This window comes from Phalangium opilio, unplaced genomic scaffold, assembly GCF_054372755.1.
Source record: "Phalangium opilio isolate 3A_F unplaced genomic scaffold, DU_Popi_V2 ptg000042l_1, whole genome shotgun sequence".
Lineage (NCBI taxonomy): Eukaryota > Metazoa > Arthropoda > Arachnida > Opiliones > Phalangiidae > Phalangium > Phalangium opilio.
The window spans coordinates 1,887,043-1,907,295 of record NW_028324166.1 but is presented as its reverse complement, the minus strand read 5'-3'; the positions used below and the strand labels follow the sequence as shown (position 1 = coordinate 1,907,295).

The following is a 20,253-nucleotide window of genomic DNA, read 5'->3' as shown; positions in this document are numbered from 1 at the left end:
ATCGTTCTTGGAAACGAGTTTGTGCTTTCTTACAAGTCTTATTTTTCTCTGCTAAACAGAAGCGTAAGTCATATGCTTTGTAAAACGTGAGAGATGGTAACAAATATTTCGTTAGTACATATACATATCCATGCTAACAGAGTTGTGTTTCTTATAAGACCGTGATGTTTTTGGGATTTCGTTAAGTGAAGCTGCTTTTGATGGAATTATAATTCTGGTGGTAACTCCGCGGAAGCGTCGTTTTAAGGCTTTCTTCGTGCTTCTCGACTTGTTCACCGAAAGAAGAAGGAAAGTGACCTTTTCAAGAATTAAAGCCAATAAGGCAAACGCTATTCCCACGAAATACACAGAAAATAGGCTTTCGATTTCATCGAAGGAAATCGTTGAAAACTCTTCCTTTGGCCGTTGCCATTGCACCATATTGACTGCATATCGTGCTTGGTAGAAATATCCGAATGAAAGGTCATTTTCTGCCAGTAACTCTACCCTGAAACGACAATGACGAAGCGTTAAAAGTGACAAACGCCTCACTTTGTTTCTTCAATCTTACATCAGGTTGACTTTCTCCATGAACTTTGATTTTGAAAAATTGGACGTAGTGGGGTAAACCAAAAGGCTCTCGTCTATGGGCTTCGAGAAGTAGTACTGGTTAGCGTATTGCATTTTATTGCCCATTTCTACATTTGAAATCAGAATAAATTGAACATTCATGGACCCAATAACCATGAATTTCGTGTTCCCGTCCTCATTTTTGACGATCTTTGCGAATTCGTCTCCCAAAAGCATGTTTCCTAGCGGGAGTATTGAACTGTCTGGAATTCCGCTGAACATCTTACCGTAGCGTTTCTCGTTTCTTTCAGCCTAATTGTCAAGCAAACCCTTCACATCATACAAGGAACTAGGTAAGCCCGGGTGTTACAGGACACTTAAAATAGCAAAGAGTTCATGTCTATGGATGAAAAGTAAGCATTCCTTTGCTCAAACCCCAGGGCTTGCAGACGCTACTAAACCAATTTCTCGTTATTGCAAATTATTCCGAATTAAGAGATCATTTATCATTTTTTAATATTTCTCATTTTGTGTTGGGTTGGCGAGGGGCATGGGGTATGCGGGCACGGTAGCTAGAATGAGAGATTCAATTTCATACTGAAAGGGCACTATGTGTAAAGGCTGGGTTGCCGTTGTTTATTTATAGTTGTCTCCTGACCGTTCGATATCAGAAATATTACCTTAGCGAGTTATAAAACATGAATACATTAGCACATACAAAACTAACACGTACTCCCCACCCCCAACCACTTCTGCCTCATACGTAACTATTTTACGTGACTTGTACATCTAGAGAAAGGCCGTTCTTTGAAGGTATAATGTCATGTTACCTAAACCCGAGGGGGAAGACACTTGAGAACTCAGGTGTACAATATGACCTGAACTCAATGTTCTGTCAAAGCTGAACTCTGAGTTCCGAAGGATTTGAACTCAATGCACTGTCAAAGCTGAACTCTTTTGAACTCAGGTGTACACAGAGATCTAGAGCGTCTACCCCCTCGCCTAAACCTTTCCATCAAGTATATTACTTTTTTACGCAAAGATGTTAATTCATCCCAGAACCAAACGTTGTGAAAATCCTGTTTGACGAGTTGGTCAATCGTGTCCACAGTGTCGTAGTCCATCTCGGTGAAATCCGACTTTAGTTTGCCTGATATTTCGAAGAAAATGAAAGTGGTCGCGATCAGCCAGGACATGGCTGCCACGCGCCACGCGGTCGCTTTCTCGACACGGTTGTACGCTGTGACCAGAATTCCAAGTCGGTTTTCGATTACAAAATATTGCGTCACTTGAAATGTAAAGCACTTACGTTCGTAGAAAAAAAGGAGGAAATTCTTCCAGATCATTTCGACTAACGTTAGGAGGAACGGTCGTCCATTTTGATTTTTGGGCGTGGCCAAAGCCAAGAGGATCGACACTGCCAATAGACTCAGCATCCACGATATCGAGAACTGCAGTTGGTGTTGAAAGAAATTGTTATTGTCTTTCTTTAGAATATAGGGAGTAAGTTCGTGTTACTTGTCCTTCCATGTTGAGGAAAGACAGAGATGGTTTCTTGGTCATTTTCGGGACCGAAGAGACGACGAAGGTTGATATCGAAGTATAAACGCTCGTCATTCCCGATTTCATCTCGGGAGTAAAGAAATTGTTGACTTGCATAGGAAAAAACAGCACGTCCATTTCCTGCCGAAAAGATACAAACCCCACATATTTTAACTGTAAAAACTGATGTACCAGTCTTTTCAATGGGAATTTCGTACTAAAATAGGCTGTTCAACCATCGATATGTATAAATACTAACGTATTATGGATTCCCATCTCTTGTGTTCCACAACGCATTTCGCTTAGATGCAGGTTGAGGAGAGAGAAAAATATGACTTGTTAAACCCCCCCCTCAACCTTTTGTGGCTCACGTGAGGGAAGTTACTATTTTTTTCTCTCTTCGAAATTTCAAACCTATATCAGTCATGATTCTTCAAAGCTCCCTCCTTTTCGCCACGTGGCCTAACCAGTAACCACACGCTACTCAATTTAGAACCACCTCACAAATTGGGAATCCATATTTCGTAGGTATTTATACATATTCATTATGGAAGTCTGGCCCCCATCATTCTTGGTACTCGTATCTTATTTTTAAAATACCTCAGATAAATATCCACGGTTCCAAATGTTATTATTAGCTTCTTCGAAAGTTATGGACACCATATCGACGCTTCGAAAGAGAATACATTTACTATTGCGTTAAGAGAAAGCGTGACTGATATTCACCTCAGGTTAAACCGTTTACTGAAACCCTCCGGTATCGACGAGTAGAGTTTCTCGCAGATCTCAAATGCCTTAGTTTCCTTATAAAAGGAAATATGTTATTTAGTGTTGAAACTCGTCGAAATACGCGTTTTGAATTTGTGGAAACTTGAAAGGTAGTTGTCGAAATATTCTTACCTCAATTATTCCTACTCGTATATCACTCATGTTGACTAATTTTCAAATTTAGAGTACGTAAAAACGTAAGGCAAAATTGATAAACAACGTCCGTAAATTAATATTATTGATGTTTTCGAAGTAATTATTACTAACTCGTATCCCCAAGCGCCTCTCGAAGGAGACGTCTTAATTTCAATTGCTTGACAAACAGTCGACACCTCGGAGTCGATAAGGTTTTCCTGTACGCCTTTCAGGAGTCCTTCGACTAGGCCTTGCCACATACCATTATGCATTTCCCTCAATACGAGACAAAACGTAAGGGAGCACTACGTTTTATACCTGATAATTACTAAAGACTTTATGGCGCTTCTGGAGGTTCCCGCTTTGTGGCCTGAAGAAAAAATCGTGACCTAAGGAGTTTTTGTGTCTGAAATCGACCCAGCTAAATGCTAAGGCGACAACGCTTAGTGAAATTTCGGAGCAATACATGGATTTCTTCCACTTGGAATCTCTCAGCGACCATAAACCCCATTTTATTATCTTATTGAAGGTAAGGGGAGGGCTTTAAGGCTTTATTAAAACCGGTCACTCTTACCTCGCTTTTCGTTGCCTATTGACAACCGTCGATCCGTTCAGAACACGCAAAGAGAACTTGAGTTCGACGCACATAGGTCGCTAGCTACGTCAATAGCATGTGGTTTCTAAGTTCATATGCATGACGTCATGGGTGACGTTTCTACACCTCCCATTTTATTGAAGCAGAGAGACTCAGAGAAGTATATGTTAATCATTCCAAGTAGAGGAAGTATATGTTCTCGTGGTCGAAGCGGACGTAATTTTATCAGGTTATAGCTCTCGCACACTTAAGCTCTAATTAACTTATTTTCCGCTTGAAGAAACATGCTTGAGTTAAGAAGCTGAACTTACTTAAATCGACCCGACTTCATGCTAAGGTTCAAAGGTAAGACATGTTTGTTGTTCTCTTAACTCTTGGAGAGAATAAGAAATTATAGCAATTTGTCAAAATTGTTATTGGTAAAGTATAAAAACAACGCACTCTTATGCCATTTGGGACAAAGGCTTAGGTTCCATGAATAATAATGGTACTTTTTTTTCTAGCCTAATGACCCTAATTCAAGCTTTAACGACTTTTTTTTCAAATTAAATATAGGAAAGCTCTTACTTTGAACGACAAAATAACAATGAAACTATTTATATTTATTTAAACCATTCAAAGTACCTATATCGAAATGAAAATGATTAAAGGGTGAAGTGCAATTTAATTTTACTATTTCTGTTAGGTGTAAATCTACTGACTACTGAACCATCAAGTGAGAGGGAGAATAATGGGGGAGGATGCAGAATCTGAGAGAAGTAGCCGCGCTATCTGTGTAACAGCTCGGGTACGGTGGGAGGCTACAAAATGTGGGTAAAAGATAGCGGTGGATGGATATGGGAACCCATAAGTGGTTAGTACATGTACATATCCATGCTGACAGAGTTGTGTTTCTTATAAGACCGTGATGTTATTGTTATATCGTTAAGCGAAGCTCTGTGTGAATGAATTATAAGTTTGGTGGTAACTCCGCGGAAGCGTCGTTTTGATCCTTTGTTCGTGCTTCTCGACTTCTTCCCCGAAAGAAGAAGAGAGGTGACATTTTCAAGTATTAAAACCAATAAGGCAAACGCGATTCCCACGAAGTACACAGAAAATAGACTTTCGACTTCATTGAAGGAAATGGTTGAAAATTCTTCCTTTGGCCGTTGCCATTGCACCAGATTGACTGAATATCTTGCTTGGTAGAAAAATCCGAATGCGATGTCATTTTCTGCCAGTAACTCTACCCTGAAACGTCAATGTGAAGCGTTAAAAGTGACAAATGCCTCACTTTGTTTCTTCAATCTTACATCAGGTTTACTTTCTCCATGAACTTTGATCGTGAAAAATTTGACGTAGTTGGGTAAACCAAAAGGCTCTTATCTACGGGCTTCGAGAAGTAGTATTTGTTAGCGTATTGCATTTTATTTTCCATTTTTTCATTTGAAATCAGAACAAATTGAATATTCATTGACCCAATAACCATGAATTTCATGTTCCCGTCCTCATTTTTAACGATGTTCGCGAGCTCGTTTCCGAAAGGCATGTTTTCTGGCGGGAGAATTGAATTTTCTGGAATGCCGCTTAGTATCTTACTGTAGCGGTTCTTGTTCGTTTTGGCCTAATTGTGAAAAAAAAGCCTTATATAAGGAATTAGGTGAGCTATCCGACATTGCCCGGGTGTAATAAGAGACTTAAAAAAGGAAGGAATTACTTTTTTGCGCAAAGATGTTAATTCATCTGTGCCATCCCAGAACCAGACGTTGTGAAAATCCTGTTTGACGAGTTGGTCGATGGTATCCACGGTATCGTAGTCCTTTTCGGTGAAATCAGACTTGAGTTTGCCTGATATTTCGAAGAAAATGAAAGTTGTCGCGATCAACCAGGACATGGCCCCCACGCGCCAAGCGATCGCTTTCTCAACACGGTTGTACGCTGTGACAACAAAGAGGGGTCGATTTTCGAGAACAAAATACTGCGTCACTTGTAATGTAAAGCACTTACGTTCGTAGAAAAAAAGGAGGAAATTATTCCAGATCATTTCGACTAACGTTAGGAGGAACGGTCGGCCATTTTGATTTTTGGGCGTGGCCAAAGCCAAGAGGATCGACACTGCCAATAGACTCACCATCCAAGATATCGAGAACTGCAGGTGATGTTGAAAGAAATTGTTATTGTCTTTCTTTAGGAACATATGGAGTTAGTTCATGTTACTTTTCCTTCCATGTTGAGGAAAGACAGAGATGGTTTATTGGTCATCTTCGGGATTGAAGAGATGATAAAGGTTGATACCGAAGTATAAACGCTCGTCATTCCCGATTTCATCTCGGGAGTAAAGAAATTATTGACTTGCATTGGAAAAAACAGGAGGTCCATTTCCTGCCGAAAGGGTACAACCTTTATATAACTTCCATGTAAAAAAGTTGAAGAACCAGGCTTTTGATTGGGGATAGGCTGTTCAACCATGGTTATTCATACAAACCCTAGATGGAGGCCTCGCTTGCAGCGCTAAGCGCACGCTTTTGTACTCAAAAGTATGAAGGGCGGGAAGATGCGAAATTTGAGAGGAATAGGCGCGCTAACTGTGGAACAGCTCAGGTCCGGTGGGACGCTAGAATATAGAGGAAGAATACTCGGAAAAATCTCGAGCGGTGAGTTAGAGCATCTATTTCTCCCAGATTTCCTTGGTACTAATATCCAATTTTTAAAATACCTCTGGTAAATATCCCCGGTTCCAAATCGCATTACCCTCAACCATATTTATTGGCACAATTTCGACGCTTCAAAATGTATACTTTTAATATTACGTTAAGAGAAAACGTGACTTTTATTCACCTGACGTTAAACCTTTTACTGAAAAACTCCTGTATTGCAGAGTAGAGTTTCTCGCAGATTTCAAAAACCTTGGTTTCCTTACAAAAGGAAAAATGTTAATTTTTTACAAATGGTAAATAATCGAAGCTCTTTAGTGTTGAAACTTGTCGAAATACGCTTTTTGAAATTATGGATATTTTAAAGGTAGTTGTCGAAATATTCTTACCTCAATTATCCCAACTCGTATATCACTCATGTTGACTAATATGCAAAATTAGATTAGGAAAATACGTAGAAAAAGGTGATATACAACGTTCGTAATTTAAGGAATATTATAGAGGCTTTAGAAGTGATTAGCACTAACTCTCATCTCTTAAATCTTAATTTGAATTGCTTGAAAAGCAATCGAAACATCGGACAGGTTCATGTCTTTCGCGAAGCATTTCATTACGCCTTGCCACATAAATTTACGTGCTTTTCTTGATGCGAGAGAAAACTTGAGGTAAATTTTATTTTAAAATGCGTTCACTACCTGATACGCATTGTTTCCGAACTCTCCGTTCACTATGTGAGTTATAAAACCGATTATTCCAATGCTTCTTCTGGTGGTATACGCTTTAGTTCGCGTTTTGTGGCCTTAAGGCAGGATCGTGACCTAACGTGTATGTTTGATGAAATCGATCCAACTAAATTACCGTCGACAGCGCTTAGTGAGTTCTCATTACTTTTTTAATTACATTTATTTTTGTGTGTTTAGTGTTTAAGGTAGTTATGACTTCCTTGTCGCATTGCGGAGAAACTCACGAAAGCAACATTCGTGAGTAAATACCTTAATATAAATTAAATATATAAATTACCGGATATATCTCACGTACTCTTAAAGTCATATTAAAGGGATACTCTCTATCTTTTAAAAGGCATCAGTTTTAGGTAGAAAATTCTGTGGGACACGAAAAAATTCGACTTAAACGTTTAAAAACAAGAGATTTACGTTATATATTTTGAATTCAAACTAACCGCGAAATACTGACTAGTTTGTTTACCCTCGTGAAGTCAGAAATTGTACCTTTTTTCATTGGTTGCTTGGAAATAGGAGAATGTATAGAACTCGAAACGTGTATAGTATTTTTTTGAGCCACACAAAGCATCAAGCTGAGCCGAGAACTATTGAGTTTTTTCTCTCGAATGTTGTAAAACATAATTGGTATTATTCATATTTATTGCTCTCTTAACTCTTTGTTATTTGGGAGAGTAAGAAATTATAATGGTTTGTCAAAAAAAAAAAAACTAAGCACTTTTATGTCTTTTGGGCCAAAGTCTTAGGTTCCATGAGTAATAATCGTATTGGTTTTTTTAGCCTAATGGACGCAATCCAAGCTTTGTCGACATTTTATTGAATGGAAAAATTACAATGAAACCATTTATATTCATTTAAAGAATCTATATCGAAGTGAAAACTATTAAAAGGACAAGTGCAAAATAGTTTTAAAAATTCTGTTAGGTATAGATCTACTGTACTTTCAAGTGAGAGCGAGGATGATGGGGAAATATATGCGCAACCGTACGGCCCGCGATTTTTCTTAGTATTCCTTCCCCATTTTCAAGCGTCCTACCGGACCTGAGCTGTTCCACAGTTATTCGACTATTTCTCTTAGGTCTCGCATATTGCCACATCAACCTTGCCTTCACGTTGGAAAAACGAACTATATCCAGAGTTGTGGGTTCGAAATTTCGCCGATGCGCCCAAGAGAAAAATTTGTGTAACGTAAGAGATGGAAACCCATAATACGTTAGTTCATATTCATATCCATGCTGACAGAGGTGTGTTCCATATAAGACTGTGATGTTATTGGAATGTCGTTAAGCGAAGCTCTGTCTGAAGGAATTATAAGTTTGGTGGTAACTCCGTGAAGCGTCGTTTTGAGGCTCTCTTCGTGCTTCTCGACTTCGACTTCGACACAGAAAGAAGAAGAGAAGTCACATTTTCAAGAATTAAAGCCAATAAGGCAAACGCGATTCCCACGAAGTACACAGAAAACACGCTTTCGATTTCATTGACGGAAATAGTTGAAAACTCTTCCATTGGTCGTTTCCATTGCACCAGATTGACTGCATATCGTGCTTGGTAGAAATACCCGAATGCGATGTCATGTTCGGCCAGTAACTCTACCCTGAAAGGACATTGACAAAGCGTTAAATGTGACAAACGCCTCACTTTGTTTCTGCAATCTTACATCAGGTTGGCGTTCTCCATGAATTTTGATTTTGAAAAATTGGCCGAAGTGGGGTAAACCAAAAGGCTTTCGTCTATGGGCTTCGAGAAGTAGTACTGGTTAGCGTATTGCATTTTATTGTTCATTTCTACATTTGAAATCAGAATAAATTGAATATTCATTGACCCGACCACCATGAATTTCGTGTTGCCATCTCCATTTTTGACGATGTTTGCAAGCTGGTCTCCCAAAAGCATGTTTTCTGGCGGGAGAATTGAACTTTTTGGAATGCCGCTGAGTATCTTACTGTAGCGCTTCTCGTTTGTTTTGGCCTAAAAATTCAAACACCATTTTTCATTATCTTTGAAACTAGGAAACCTACCAGACGTTCCCCGCCCCGTCCGGGGCACGTGACAGAAGAACGCTTAATTTCGTGAAATATTTTTTTACCAGACCCCATTATCAAGTAATTTGGTTGAGGCCTGGCGCTAGCGGCAGTATTAATACGCGTGTGCTCTAGAATTCCGAGGGGGAGGGGGTCTGTAAATATTTTTTCCGCGTATTACGCGTCGCCTACGTTTTGATTCTTGTTTCACGTCTTGTCACTTTTATTTATTTTAGCTGATATCAATCTTACATTATGGTTAAATTCGGTAAATTCGATTGGTGTATTTTTACACTTACTTTTTTGATCAGAGAACTTAATTCGTCAGTGCCATCCCAGAACCAAACGTTGTGAAAATCTTGTTTGACGAGTTTGTCAATCGTGTCCACAGTATTGTAGTCCTTCTCGGTGAAATCCGACTTCAGGTTGCCTGATATTTCGAAGAAAATGAAAGTGGTCGCGATCAACCAGGACATGGCGCCCACTCGCCACGCGATCGCTTTCTCGACACGGTTGTACGCTGTGACCACAAATACGGGTCGATTTTCGAGAACAAAATACTGCGTCACTTGAAATGTAAAGCACTTACGTTCGTAGAAAAAAAGGAGGAAATTCTTCCAGATCATTTCGACTAACGTTAGGGCGAACGGTCGGCCATTTTGATTTTTGGGCGTGGCTAAAGCCAAGAGCATCGACACTGCCAATAGACTCACCATCCAATATATCGAAAACTACAGTTAATGTCGAAAATATTGTTATTGTCTTTCTTTAGAGTATATGGAGTTAGTTCATGTTACTTGTCCTTCCATGTTGAGGAAAGACAGAGATGGTTTCTTGGACATTTTCGGGATTGAAGAGATGATAAAGGTTGATATGGAAGTATAAACGCTCGTCATTCCCGATTTCATCTCGGGAGTAAAGAAATTATTGATTTGTGTAAGATAAAACAGCACGTCTATTTTCTGCCGAAAAGATACAAACCCCATATTTATTTTGTGTAAAAGGTTCAAGGACTATCCTTTTAATTTAAAATTGCGTAGTAAAATAGGATGTTCAACCATTGATTTGTATAAATACTAACGTTTTATAGATTCCCATCTCTAACGTTCCCAAGCAGGGAGAAAAATATTATTTGCTACCTCCTAACCTTTTGACTGAGAGAGAAGTTCTTAATTATTCCCTCTGCGCATGGGTGAAAATTCAAACCCACCATTCAGGATTCTCGATTGAGCTATAACTCCTTTCCCCACACTAGCTACTTCCAACTTCATTTATTGCCACCTCGCATCCGTTCTTGGGCCAAATTTTGAATCCATATATCCAGAAGTCCATTAAATTAGCCTAGGCTAATTTAATATACTTCTGATATAACGTTAGTGTTTCTACATCTAATCTTCAAAACTCTAATTATTTAAAATACCTCTGGTAAATATCCCTGGTTCCTAATCTCATTACCCTCTTCCAAACTTATGGACACCAGTTCGACGCTTGAAAAAAAGTTAACATTTATTATTGTGTTAAGAAAAAGCGTGTCAGATATGCACCTCAGGTTAAACCTTTTTCTGAAAAACTCCTCTAGGGAAGAGTAGAGTTTTTCGCAAATCTCAAAATTTCTGGTTTCCTTACAAAAGGAAAATGGTTATTTTTAACAAATGGTGAAGGATTTTCATCCGCGTTTTGAAGTAGTGGAATCTTGAAAGCTAGTTGGAAAAAATATTCTTACCTCAATTATTCCCACTCGTGCGTCACTCATGTTGACTAATTTCCAAAATACGATTAGGAGAAGACGTAGAAGTTGATATACAACGTCCGTAAATTAATTAAAGTAATATTATAGAGGCTTTAGAAGTTATCAGCACTAACTCGCATCCCTAAGTCTTAATTTGAATTGCTTGAAAAGCAGTCGACACGTCGGAGCCGTTCATGTCTTTTATGAGGCATTTGACCTTGCCTTGACACACACACACAATTACTTGCTTTTATCAATACGAGAGAAAACTTAAGGGAAATTTTATTTTGAATGGTGATGTCCTACGTATTACGCTCTCATTCACTACTATCTGTTAGTTTTAAATCCGATTATTCCGAAAGACACTGGCGTTCGCTTTAGTTTCCGCTTTGTAGCCTAAAGAATTTATCGTGACCCAAGTAATTATTTTAGACGAAATCGATCCAACAAAATGAGAAGGTTACAGCGCTAAATGAAGTTTCCGTGGATTACGTTGATTTCTTCTACTTGGAATATTTCAGAGGCCATAGAGCCCATTTTAATATCTGATTGAAGGTAGGGGGAAGGCCTTAGAACTTTGTTAAACCGCCTTCCCCTCCTTCCTCCCGTTTCATTGGCCATTGACGTATATGGCACAACCGTGGTTTACTCGTTCAGAACTCTTAAAAATAACTTCTTTACATTCGGGTTCGACGTTCATAGGTCGCGGTAGTCACGGCGCAGGTCGATAGCTACGTCAATATCACGTGGTTTCTAGGTTGAAATGCATTATGCGTAACACGTCCTCCCCTTTTATTCAAGCAGAAAGGCTCCGAAAATTATTTGTTAAATATTCTAAGTAGAAGACATCTATGTACATCTGGCCGAAGCGGTTCGTTATTATAGCAAGGTATAGCTCTCGCACATTTGAGGTCTTATTGACTTAAATGTTTTTCGTTTTGCGTTTGGAGAAACAGTCGCGAGTTTAGCCGTTTTAGTTATTTAAATCGACCCGACTTCATGCCAAGGTACAAAAGTAGGACTTAATGTTTAAACAATTTAAAAAAAATAAAATTGTATCCAACTAAACTTAATTTTAATTTCAACCCAATGCATTTATATGCTACATCATATAATAAATTATTTTGACTGTTATTAACTTATTTATTAATAATCTTGATTTTGAATTATTTATTAGTAACGCAATTAGGGTTCTTAACGTAAGGTATAATATCGTGTTTCTAGTCCCAAAAGGTGTCATTTTACTATTTTAAGAAAGAACCGGCTTAAATTGTCTGTCTGCCATTTAGTAACAGTATCAAAGCTTTCAGCATGCAAAATCTTAATATTAACAGTTTTGACTTCTCTTCAGTGGCTGTAAAACAGATTGTAGATTAACTCTATGGGAACGTCGTCTTGAGGGTTTTCTTGCAATTCTCGATTTCTTCACTGATATCACAAGCGACAATGCAATTTCCAGAAGTAAAGCCAATACCGCAATGACGTTTCCCACGTAGAACAGAGAAAGAAGGCTTTCGATTTCCTTTACGGATATTGTTGAAAAGTCGTCCACTGGCTGATTCATTTGATGAGATCGATCGAGTATCGCGCTTTGTAAAAGTGAAGGAAAAAGAGGTCGTTTTCTACGACTAACTCTGCCCTGAAATGGTGATTTGTGTGTTACAAATTACACAATTACAGAAGCATCTTCGTTTCTTTAGTCTTACATCAAGTTGAATTTCTCCATAAACTTTGATTGCGAGAAATTGTAGGAAACAGCAAAACCCAAAAGCGTTTTTTCTATGGACGGCGAAAAGTAGTATTTGTTCGCATACTCTATTTTATTTTCCATGTGTTGATTTTCAAGCAGAAGATATTGCATTATCAGTGTCCCAACGACCATGAACTTTCTGTTGTCACCGACGTCTTGCGCGACGTTGACGAACTCTTCTCCAAAAACCCCGTTCTCAACCGCAATTATTGAGCTCTCTGGGATGGAGACGTTGACCTAGAAATGAATTTTCTGGTTCTTTTGAAATCATCCAGTAGTTTTAGAAGCATAAATACATGAATTTCAATTTATTCGTTATCTTTTTTATTTCGTATGAATCGAGTGAGTGTAATTATAAAAGATGTAAAAGTTCGGTTGAAGTCAACCCTATACCACTATGAAGAACTTGGTTTTATATAACATTTCTGACAATGTTCGCTTGCTCGTGTTCAATTACTGCTCGATTGATGTATTTTTGCACTTACTTTTCTGCGAAAAGATACAAATTCGTCAGTGCCGTCCCAGAACCAGACATTTTTGAAACCCTTTTTCACGAGTTGGTCGACCGTGTCCACAGTATCGTAGTCCTTCTCGGTGAAATCCGACTTCAGGTTGCCTGATATTTCGAAGTAAATGAAAGTGGTCGCGATCAACCAGGACATGGCTGCCACACGCCACGCGATCCCTTTCTCAACACGGCTGTACGCTGTGACCAAAATTCCAAGTCGAATTTAAAGTATGGATTTATTACAGCATTTAAATTCGAATATGCTTACGTTCGAAGAAAAAGAGGAGTAAATTCTTCCAGATCATTTCGAAAAAAGTCACGACGAATGCACGCCCATTTTTGGCCGTGGCCAAAGCCAAGATGATGGAAACTGCCAACAGACTAACCACCCAAGATATCGAGAACTAAAGTTAATGTTCAAAGAAATTTTTATTGAAATTCCTTGTATTAAACGGATTAAGTTTATGTTACTTGTCCTTCCATGTTGAGAGAGATGGTTTCTTGGTCATTTTCGGGATTGAAGAGATGATGAAAGTCGACGCTGAATCGCAAACGGCCGTAATTCGGCTTTTCATCTCCGGGGAATACACAGTTTCGACTTGGATAGGATAAAACATCACGTCTATATCCTGGAAAAATTATTCCAACATTATTTTCTGTACAATTTAAAGCTAAACTAAATGTTAAGTCTTTTTGTTATAGCGCTTCATAACTAAAGTCCAGATGCTTTTTGGATTGATTCAAGTAAGGGGGAACAAAAATGACCTTCGATCCTTTGAAAACTGTATAATCTAAGGGCTGAACCAGAGGCTTGCGGGTGCTGTAGCTTTCCAAGTAGTAAAAGCAAGTCTGCCGTTTGAGCTCCCGCAAGTATCTGGTGCCGCTCTTTAAAACTTTTATCTAGAATTGATTTCTATCAAGTCGCAATATCAGATAATTTTGTCAGATGCAAATCAATTTAGGAACCATGTTTCGAAAAACCATGCAATGAACACGGGACCCGCTGTTAGTTCTATCTGGCGATGAATATATATCAAAATGCTACTCGCTCACTGACAACTCCTGCCTTATTTAATGAATACGTGTGCTAATATTAACAACTGGTTTGTGAAAGTGATATTTCTGCTACGTTGACGTTTGAAATTATGATCATTACCTTTGATAGCTCACTCCGGTTTCGAAACGTATTTAAAACCTTTACAGGTACGGGCACGATATCGATGCTTCGAGTAAAATATGTTATTTGATCATACAAGACTTTAAAGATGACGTGTAGTAAATGTTTACCTAATGTTAAATCTTTTACTGAAAAACGTTTCAACCGAAGCGTAGAGATTTTTTCCGATCTCAAATTCCTGAGTTTCCTACGAGAAAGACAAAATTTAGAACAACGTTAATCTGTCACGAAGTATCTCGATTTATAGGTACGGAATCGAGTTTTAAGATGCTTCAAACATCGACTACATCCTCTTACCTCGATAACTCCAACCTGAATATCCTTCATGCTGAAAGATCTTTGAATTACACTAAATAAAACGGGTATATGAATGTAGAACAGATAAAACGTGACACGGGCGTATTTCAAAGCCCAACAGGAGCTTTCCCAGCACAAAATTCCTGCCATTCGTGCCAACAACAGCCGTAGAAGACCACAGGCGTGCGCACGGGTCGGGCAGGGTGGGCCCTGGCCCGACATGAAATGTTTCAAGGGGGCGCAAAAGCCGGAAAAATAAGGACGCAAAATTTGGGTATTAGTTCTGCAGACTGCAGGAACATCAGCGAAACGCCGAAAGGGAACGGAAATGTGAATAACAGAGCCACTATGAGAAATGCGATGGTCAGACGGGGGACGGGAAAATTTTGTGTTCTCTCGTATAGTCTCGGGTGTTAACCCTTACAAAAATCTTCTTTAGAACTCTTTAGAAAATTCCTTGGGAAATTTCTTTAGAAATCCTTAAGGAGTTCTTAGGGAAATTGGGGAATATTGGTTTCTTTTTCTTTGGAAAATGCTTTGGAATTTTCTTGGGAAATAACTTTGGAATTTTCTTGGGAAATAACTTTGGAATTTTCTTGGGAAATAACTTTGGAATTTTCTTGGGAAATAACTTTGGAATTTTCTTGGGAAATATCTTTGGAATTATCTTTGGAATTTTCTTGGGAATTATCTTTGGAATTTCCTTGGGAAATAACTTTGGAATTTCCTTGGGAAATAACGTTTGAATTTTCTTGGGAAATATCTTTGGAATTTTCTCGGGAAATATAGGGAAGATTATGGGGTAAATTAATCTAGCCCTCTAGAAACGAGGATAGTTCTCACATGCAGAACCATATCCCAATGCAGGGAGTGCAGTTCTAATATGCTGAACAACACTTCTTATAGCACGGGCAGTTCCCGCATGCAGTGCGAAACTGCTTATAAAGTCAGACATATAATCGACTTAAAAACATCCGTAAACGGCAGAAAGTTTTAATCTTGTGCAATTGTATGGGTTACTAAGGGGGTTTTGGAGGCTTCAATGGCCAAGCAGTAGATACATATGTAGTTGTTAAGTTTAATAATGTATTTTCACTGAGAGTTTTTTGAGTACCAGAAACGCGTTTAACCTAATTTTATCTACAATATTTTTTAAAAAATATTTATTTGGGACTCTAATTACGCTCGAAATAAAGATAAAACATGTCACAAAAGAATTAATTTAAGGTTAATTTTACTTTTCAAAAGCGAAAGTTTCGACTGCCAGCTTATACTCCCTGCATGTAAATCTAAACAACACGATTTTAATTACGTGTATTTTACTTTTAATTTAATTTATCCTTTGCATAAACACCTCACGAATTATTAAAGGAAAAAAAAACGAAAATAGGTAAATATGATAAACCATTTCAGCAATTGCTGAGCCTTAGCTACGGGACAAGCCTTTGTGAAACGTTTTTAATTATTTAGCTATCAAGTCAATGCCTATGCAGGAAAACTTAAGCAAAACAATTTTGGGTAAAATATTTTGAGATAATTATATGTAAAGCATAATTGCTAATATATCTGCTGGTCCTTTGAAATTCATCTCTAGAATTCTAAACGAATTTCATTGGAAAATTAACCCCTGACCTTCTTTGGAAATTTATCTCAAGATTTCCTTAAGAATTTCGTTGGAAAATATTCCATAGACGTTTTTTGGAAATTTATCTCAATAATTCCTATCGAATTTCTTTGGGAAATTAACCCTAGACTTTCTTTGGAAATTTATCTCAAGAATTCTTTAAGAATTTCGTTGAAAAATATTCCACATACGTTCTTTGGAAATTGATCTCAAGTATTCTTGAAGAATTTCGTTGGCAAATATTCCCTAGATGTTCTTTGGAGATTGATCTCAAGAGTTTCTAAAGAATTTCTTTTAAAACAAACCCAAGACCTTCTTTGGAAATTAATCTCTAGAATTCCTAAAGAGTTTCTTTGGAAAATAAACCTTATACATTCTTTGGAAATTTACCTCTAGAATTCCTAAAGAATTTCTTTGGAAAATATTCGTTAAACCTTCTTTGGAAATTTACCTCTAGAATTCCTAAAGAGTTTCTTTGGAAAATATTCGTTAAACCTTCTTTGGAAATTAATCTCTAGAATTCCTAAAGAGTTTCTTTGGAAAATAAACCTTATACATTCTTTGGAAATTTACCTCTAGAATTCCTAAAGAATTTCTTTGGAAAATATTCGTTATACCTTCTTTGGAAATTAATCTTTAGAATTCCTAATGAGTTTCTTTGGAAAATAAACCTTATACCTTCTTTGGAAATTTATCTCTAGAATTCCAAAAGAATTTCTTTGGAAAATAATCTCAAGACATTCTTTGGACATTTGTCTCAAGACTTCTTTAGGAAATTCCAAAGAAAGTCTTTGGGAATTGTTCCTTTAGGAAATGATCCCAAGGGCTCCATAGGGTTCCAAAGAATGGCCTTTGGAATTCTTAAGAACATTTTTGTTAGGGGGTAGGGGCGCAAAATTAACTAGGCGGCCCGACCTTACTGAAAACCCTGCGCACGCCTGTGTAGAAGACGTAAATATAGCGAAAAGAACGCTTTACTATATCTTTAAATTTAAAACGCTCGAGACACAAAAAATACTACCTTTTCTCTCAAAGTTCATTATCGTTACTTTCCACCTGATAAATTTATTAATGCGAGTAATAGTATTGAGGTTTTAGAAGTAATTAGTACTACCTTGCATCCCAAAGCGCTTCTTCAGGCAGAATTCTTAATTTGAATCGCTCGACAAGTAGTGGAAAAGTTGGAGCCAATGTCTTCCACGTTGCACATGACTAAGCCTTGCCCCCTACCATTATGCGCTACCAGGGATAGATCTGGCGCTACTCTAAAATCGAGAGAAAACGTAAGGGGGGAATTTTTACTTTAAAAGGTGGTTTCCTCCCTATTATGCAATGTTTTCCGTTCACTATGTTAGTTTGCAACGCAATTATTCCTAAGGCGGTTGTAGTGGTGTTCACGTAAGTTTCCGATTTTTAGCCTTAAGAAAGAATCGTGATTCAAGACGTTCATTTAACTAAAATCGACCGAACTAAATGCCAAAGCAACCGCGCCTAAAGTAATTTTATCGAAATTTATGTAAGGTAAAATTTGTTTACTTACTTGCCGCATTGCAAAGCACTTAGTATAAGTGAAATAGTCGCGACTGTAGGGGAAAGCGGCTCGTAATTATACCAGATTATAGCTTTCGTAATTTTTTTCATATGAACTAAATTTTCTTTATTTTCCGCTTGAAAAAACACGCGTGAGTTAAGAGCTAACTTAAATCGACCCGACTTAATGCCAAGGTATAAAATAAGACTGTGTTGCAACACTTACAAAAAAAAAAGAAAATTTCATCCAATTACACTTTATTATCATTATAAGCAAAAACATTTATATACTACGTCATATATTAATATATTTTGACTATAGTAAACTATACTTATTATCATTATTGTTAATAATCTTGATTTTTAATGATTTATTAGTAGCGCTATTGAGGTTCTAATAATTGAATCTCGAGCAATTCGAAATGAAATGACGTTTAAACTAACAAGTCCATACTAATGAAAAAACTAAAATGTGATGTATATGGTGTCATTTAAAAATAGGGTCAGTTTCAACTGAAACTTAAGAAAGACGCGGCTTAAATTGTCCGTCTGCCTTTTTGTTACGTCTCATAACAAATTTGAGTGGACTTTTGTAAACATAATTTTTGATATTCATATTTATTGTTCTCTTAGCTCTTAGTTATTCTGGAGAGAAGGAAATTGTAGCGATTTGTCCAAATTGTTACCGGTAAAGTAAAAAGGCATTTTTATGGCATTTGGAATCTCGAGTGGTGGGTTTGAAATTTCGGCCATGCGCAGAGAGAAAAACTGCAAATTTCCTTCTGACTCACAAGGCAAGTTACAATTCATATATTTCTTCTGTTCGTGTGCGTTAACGAAATACTTTGTACAACTTGAGAGATGTGAACCCATAATACGTTAGTACATATACATATCCATGCTGACAGAGTTGTGTTTCTTATAAGACCGTGATGTTATTGGGATTTCGTTAAGTGAAGCTGTTTCTGATGGAATTAAATGCTTGGTGGTAACTCCGCGGAAGCGTCGTTTTGAGGCCTTTTTCGTGCTTCTCAAATTCTTCACAGAAAGAAGGCGAGACGTGACATTTTCAAGTATTAAAACCAATAAGGCAAACACGATTCCCACGAAGTACACAGAAAATAGGCTTTCGATTTCATTAAAGGAAATCGTTGAAAACCCTTCCTTTGGCCGTTTCCATTGCACCAGATTGACTAAATATCGTGCTTGGTAGAAAAATCCGAATGAGAGGTCATTTTCTGCCAGTAACTCTACCCTGAAACGGAAATGATGAAGTGTTAAATGTCACAAACGCCTCACTTTGTTTCTTCAATCTCACATCAGGTTGACTTTCTCCATAAATATTGATTGTGAAAAATTGAACGTAGTGGGGTAAACCAAAAAGCTATCGTCTATGGGTTTCGAGAAGAAGTACTGGTTAGCGTATTGCATTTTATTTTCCATTTGTCCATTTGAAATCAGAAGAAATTGAATATTCATCGACCCAATGATCATGAATTTCGTGTTGCCATCCTCATTTTTGACCATCTTGACCAGCTGGTCTCCCAAAAGCATGTTTTCTGGCGAGAGAATTGAACTTTTTGGAATGCCGCTGAGTATCTTACTGTAGTGCTTCTCGTTTGTTTTGGCCTAAAAATTCAAACACCATTTCTCATTATTTTAGAAACTAGGTACCCCTATCAGACGTTCCCCTTTCCACCTCCGAGGCACGAAACAGAAGAACCCTTTATCCCGTGAAATATGTTTTTACCAGACCCCCATTTGCAAGTAATTTAGTTGGGGCCTGCCGCTCGCCAAAGTATTAATACGCGAGTGCCCTAGATTTCCGCGGGGCAGGGGTCTGTAAATATTTTTTTTCCGCGAATCACACGTCGCCAGCGTTTTGATTCGTGTTTCACATTTTTTTATTTCTATTTAGCTGATACCAACTATGCGTTATGGTTAGATTCGGTAAAGATATGCTTCAATACTCAAAATATTAGTAGTAGTTCAAATGAATTTACGAAATTACCGATTTGTGTATTTTTACACTTACTTTTTTGATCAGAGAACTTAATTCGTCAGACCCCTCCCAGAACCAGACGTTGCGAAAATCCTGTTTGACGAGTTGGTCGATGGTGTCCACGGTGTCGTATTCTACCTCTGTAAAATCCGACTTCAGGTTTCCTGATATTTCGAAGAAAATGAAAGTGGTCGCGATCAACCAGGACATGACTGCCAGTCGCCACGTGATCGCTTTCTCAACACGGTTGTACGCTGTGACCACAAATACGAGGTGTGTTTCAAGTATGAATTTGTTACACCATTTAATTTGAAAGGCGCTTACGTTCGTAGAAAAAAATTAGGAAATTCTTCCATATCATTTCGACGAAAATAATTACAAACGCTCGGCCATTTTTGGGTGTGGCCAAAGCCAAGAGGATCGACACTGCCAGTAGACTCGCCATCCAAGATATCGAGAACTGCAGTTAATGTTGAACGAAATTGTTATTGTCTTTATTTTTTAATATACTGAGCAAGTTCATGTTACTTGTCCTTCCATGTTGAGGAAAGACAGAGATGGTTTCTTGGTCATTTTCGGGACTGAAGAGACGATAAAGGTCGAAACCGAATCATAAATGCTCGTCATTCCCGCTTTCATCTCATTAGCGAAGA

The 20,253-nt window shown here is 37.9% G+C and overlaps 1 protein-coding gene and 1 long non-coding RNA gene across 2 annotated transcripts; one reads left to right on the top strand and one right to left on the bottom strand.

Annotated features, from left to right (window-relative positions):
• Positions 1 to 2,545: 2,545 nt before the first annotated feature.
• Positions 2,546 to 19,724, top strand: LOC149678221 (uncharacterized). The gene is made up of 6 exons (XR_016366049.1): positions 2,546 to 2,969; positions 3,044 to 3,523; positions 3,610 to 4,442; positions 4,519 to 5,961; positions 6,059 to 6,222; positions 19,663 to 19,724. It is a non-coding gene; the product is annotated as an uncharacterized LOC149678221 (long non-coding RNA).
• Positions 17,849 to 20,037, bottom strand: LOC149678220 (uncharacterized). The gene is made up of 4 exons (XM_089836239.1): positions 19,925 to 20,037; positions 19,634 to 19,854; positions 18,917 to 19,227; positions 17,849 to 18,853 (listed from the first exon to the last, which is right to left on the bottom strand). Exons 1-4 carry the CDS (start codon positions 19,959 to 19,961, stop codon positions 18,478 to 18,480), a joined length of 945 nt encoding a protein of 314 aa, XP_089692365.1. The 5' UTR covers positions 19,962 to 20,037; the 3' UTR covers positions 17,849 to 18,477.
• Between the last annotated feature and the right edge of the window lie 216 nt (positions 20,038 to 20,253).

Bases quoted from the DNA above. Each gene is read 5' to 3' on its own strand.
- LOC149678220 (XM_089836239.1), bottom strand. From the start codon at position 19,961: ATGATATGGAAGAATTTCCTAATTTTTTTCTACGAAC. The intron at 19,855-19,924 runs GTAAGCGCCTTT...TTGTGGTCACAG, and splicing joins CCTAATTTTTTTCTACGAAC to CGTACAACCGTGTTGAGAAA. The intron at 18,854-18,916 runs GTGAGATTGAAG...TTTCCGTTTCAG, and splicing joins ATGGAGAAAGTCAACCTGAT to GGTAGAGTTACTGGCAGAAA.